General features: G+C 48.5%; 1 protein-coding gene across 1 annotated transcript in view; it reads right to left on the reverse strand.

Annotated features, from left to right (window-relative positions):
• TOGARAM1 (TOG array regulator of axonemal microtubules 1) overlaps positions 1–3,463 on the reverse strand; it is a 49,852-nt gene that overhangs the window by 44,610 nt on the left and 1,779 nt on the right. The window contains exon 2 of the mRNA XM_035900439.1: positions 2,463–3,461. Coding sequence (XP_035756332.1) covers positions 2,463–3,461 — 999 coding nt within the window. The remainder of the gene's footprint in view (positions 1–2,462; positions 3,462–3,463) is intronic.

A 3,463-nucleotide genomic window follows, 5' to 3' on the forward strand; every position in this document is an offset into this window, starting at 1 on the left:
CCCAGGCTGCCCAGGGGGGCTGTGGAGTCTCCTTCTCTGGAGATCTTCAACCCCCGCCTGGCTGCTGTCCTGTGTAACATGCTCTAGGAGAACCTGCTTTAGCAGGGGAGTTGGACTAGATGATCTCCCGAGGTCCCTTCCAGCCCTTGCGATTCTGGGATTCTGTGATTCTATTTGGCATAATACATAAGGATGGAAGAATAAAGATGACAAAAGGAAAATGTTAATTTAAACTTTAAGTATTTGCATGATGTTATGTAATCGGAAAAGTCTTCCGAGGAGACGAGAAGAAAACCTGTCATCCCACAAGGATTCAGTCAGACAGACAGATGCTGGGATGACGAAGAGACAAGCCAAGTGGCTGTCAGATGTAGGAAGTCAATCTGAAGGTCTGTCTATTTTTTCCTGTTAGGCTTTACATGCAGGGGGTAATTAACTCTCTTACACGAGAGCTTCCTGCAGCCTGCTTACGATCTGCCCCCCTTTGAGGGTAATGCTGTAAACCAAACCAAAAACCCAATCCTGTGCCCTTAGCACTCCAGATGCCTGGCAGTTAGGTTGGTTTTCTTCCCAATATTATGAGATGGGATTTACGCCCTTGAAGTTCATGCTACACATATAAAAATACATATAGTCTACAAAACTTTTATCATATTAGCATCAAGGATGTTCCCCAGTAAACAGAGTACCTCACTGTGACCGACTTGAAGCCACAAATACGGAACTACTTCCCCAGGCCAAATGTAACTTTAAGTTCGCACCATTTCTGCATGCGCTTTACATATGCAACAGAACAGAAACCATCAATTAATTACTTCCTCTCCCTTTCTCTAGGGTTGGAAACTTTGGATGATCCCCCTGATTTACAGGGATAAAAACAACCACATGTACAAAAAAGTTTAAAAAAAAAAAAAAAAAGAACCATATCCACAGCACCTAACTGTGACCTCGAGAGCCGGCTGTTGCAGGCAGAGGACCTACCACCATTCCAAGCAAGAGCCAGGCTTTGGCATGCCTGTCGGCTCGCTTTTTGTTAACAGGCTACAGAAAAACACAAGCCCAGCCAGCAGCAAACAGCAGCAGTACAGAACTCAGCCCGACGTGCCTAGAGAATGCTGGCAATTAACACTTGTTTCTACGAGTTGTATTAGTTAACACTGAAAAGTTGTTTCAAAAAGAAAAACCTTCTTCCCTCTAGAGGCATTTCCTACATAACTCCAGACCTTATTTGCTTTGTAGGTGACCCAAGGGAACTTAGCTGCTTCGTCAACTCAAAAAGATGGAGATCTCTTCAGGAGTCTGAATAAGGGTAATACGTACACCAAGGAAGGACGTGAGCCTGCGTGCATACAAGTATATATGTGGACGTCAAGGTTTTTACACTACAATAACGTTAACTCACGTTTTGTTTATTAAGAGATTTTATTAAAAGCTAGCCTTCACAATGTAGCACTGTTCATGACCTCATCCAATACAGGAACAAGTTACTAAGCAACTAAGAATTAAATTCTGAATACGTAAACGCGGTAGTGAGGAAGTCTATTCTATACAGCTTTCGATCTTGTAAAAAGATCTACTCAAACTCACTCACCGGAGATCAAGTTATGATAAATTAAACCTGTCCAGTTGAAAAAAACAACCCCACAACAGAAACCCCACCACACACAGATACACCCCCCCAGGCCTTAAACGCACGGGCGGTATCCAAAACAGATGTCACAGAACGGAACCGCTGCCAAAGCAAAAAGGACCTGGACAATTTTCCAAAGGTTCCTTCCCTTTGCAGCTGCCAAGATGCTCAGTAAGAGGTAAAAATCAAAACTCGGGTCCATTGGGATTGCTATTTCAGCATTGTTCCTAGTTGAATCTGACTGAGGAAGAGGAGCCACACTGACATTTGGCAACCCCCAGGTTTTATTACAGGTCAGTACATTGCCAAAAGCAGCACTGGCTCAGCCACACTCCTGCCTTCAAAGCCCAAACTGAAGCAATTTGTCAGTTTTCCTCCAAACAGCTTCTGTATTTAGGAAAGCCAACACTTCTGCTTCACTCTTTGCAGTTGGTCAAGTACCTTCAAACATAAAGATACAAATAGAACCTCTGAAATAGTTTCCCCACTCTTGTGCTCATTCCCTGGGTTTTAGCTGGCCACTGTCAGAGACAGCTCACTAGGGGCAGACGTAAGAAGTGCCTCACAGACTCCAGCTAATTTCAAAAAAAGATTTTTTTTTTTTTTTTTTTGGGTAAATGATATATTGCCTGGTTCCTACTGGTCTTAAATCTGACATAAGGAATTCTCAAATTTGCCTTCCCAGATCAATAGAGATTCTGGCCCACAAAATATTAGCAGTATTAGCCATACCTCGGAAATACCTGTCATTTAATAAACCTTTGACAAGTCTCAAATCTCCCTTTGGGACATGCCTCGGAATAAATGAGCCCAGCGAGCTACAAGTACATACCTGCTCCACACCCTTTGCGAAAGGCATCTTGACTCCTGAACCACCTTCGCTGTCTCCAGCATGCTCATTTTCCCAGGGCAGTTTGTTTTTTCCTTTACCCGCACTCAAGACTCTCCTCGGACTTACTCCTTGATCAGGATACGCACCGTGCGAGCTGGAGTTTTGCAGAGCATCTTCCCTTGCGTGATACCCACAGTAACTGTGTGCACTCTGAGTCCTGTTGCCTATCAGCAACCAGTCTGTATCTGCTCCAGGGGGTAAAGAGGACCCCCTGTTGTGACCAGAGGAAGGCAAGGGCACGGCATACTCTACAAACCCTTGGTCTACCAGCTTCGGCAAGGTCTTCCTGGCCAGCCTGGCCTGCACCGCGTGCATCACCCCGTCCCCGTTGTCCTCAAGTTCCACGGCATCCACCGCCTTGAAGAGAAGGGAGGTCTTGCCTGGGCCCATGGAAGAGGCCAGCACAGCAAACGCTTCCATGGCAGCATGCCGGACCCTGCGCTTGCTGTCCACCAGTGACGGAGCCAGCCCAAACGCCAGCTTGGCCAAGTCCAGCTCCTCGCTAGGGTAAGTGAGGAGGGCCACGATGCAGATGTTGACCACCTCCTCGCGGACTTTGGAGTTCTTGTGCTGCAGATGCTCCGGCTGCAGCAGCAGGCCCAGCACCTGCCGGGGCCCCGCCGCCTTCATGAGCCGCAGGAAGAGGCGGTTGTACTCCTGCCGGATGGCCAGCTTGTTGTCCCCCAGGACCTGAGCAGCAGCAGAGACCAGAGGCTCCAGGAAGGGCTGGACCTGGTCGCCCAGGCGCAGGGCCAGCAGATGTATCACCTCCAGCGCCCCGAGCACCACCTTGAAGTTGGAGTCGCCGAGGAGGGCGCAGAGGAAGCCGATGAGCCCCAGGAGGCTGGGGGCAGGCGCGGAGGCCACCGCAGCCCGGCTGGCGCCTCCGACCACCCTCTTCAGCTCCTCCACAGCCCCCCTGCGGCTCTTGTAGTCCTCCT

This window comes from Egretta garzetta, unplaced genomic scaffold, assembly GCF_000687185.1.
Source record: "Egretta garzetta isolate BGI_Z169 unplaced genomic scaffold, ASM68718v1 scaffold28, whole genome shotgun sequence".
Classification (NCBI taxonomy): domain Eukaryota; kingdom Metazoa; phylum Chordata; class Aves; order Pelecaniformes; family Ardeidae; genus Egretta; species Egretta garzetta.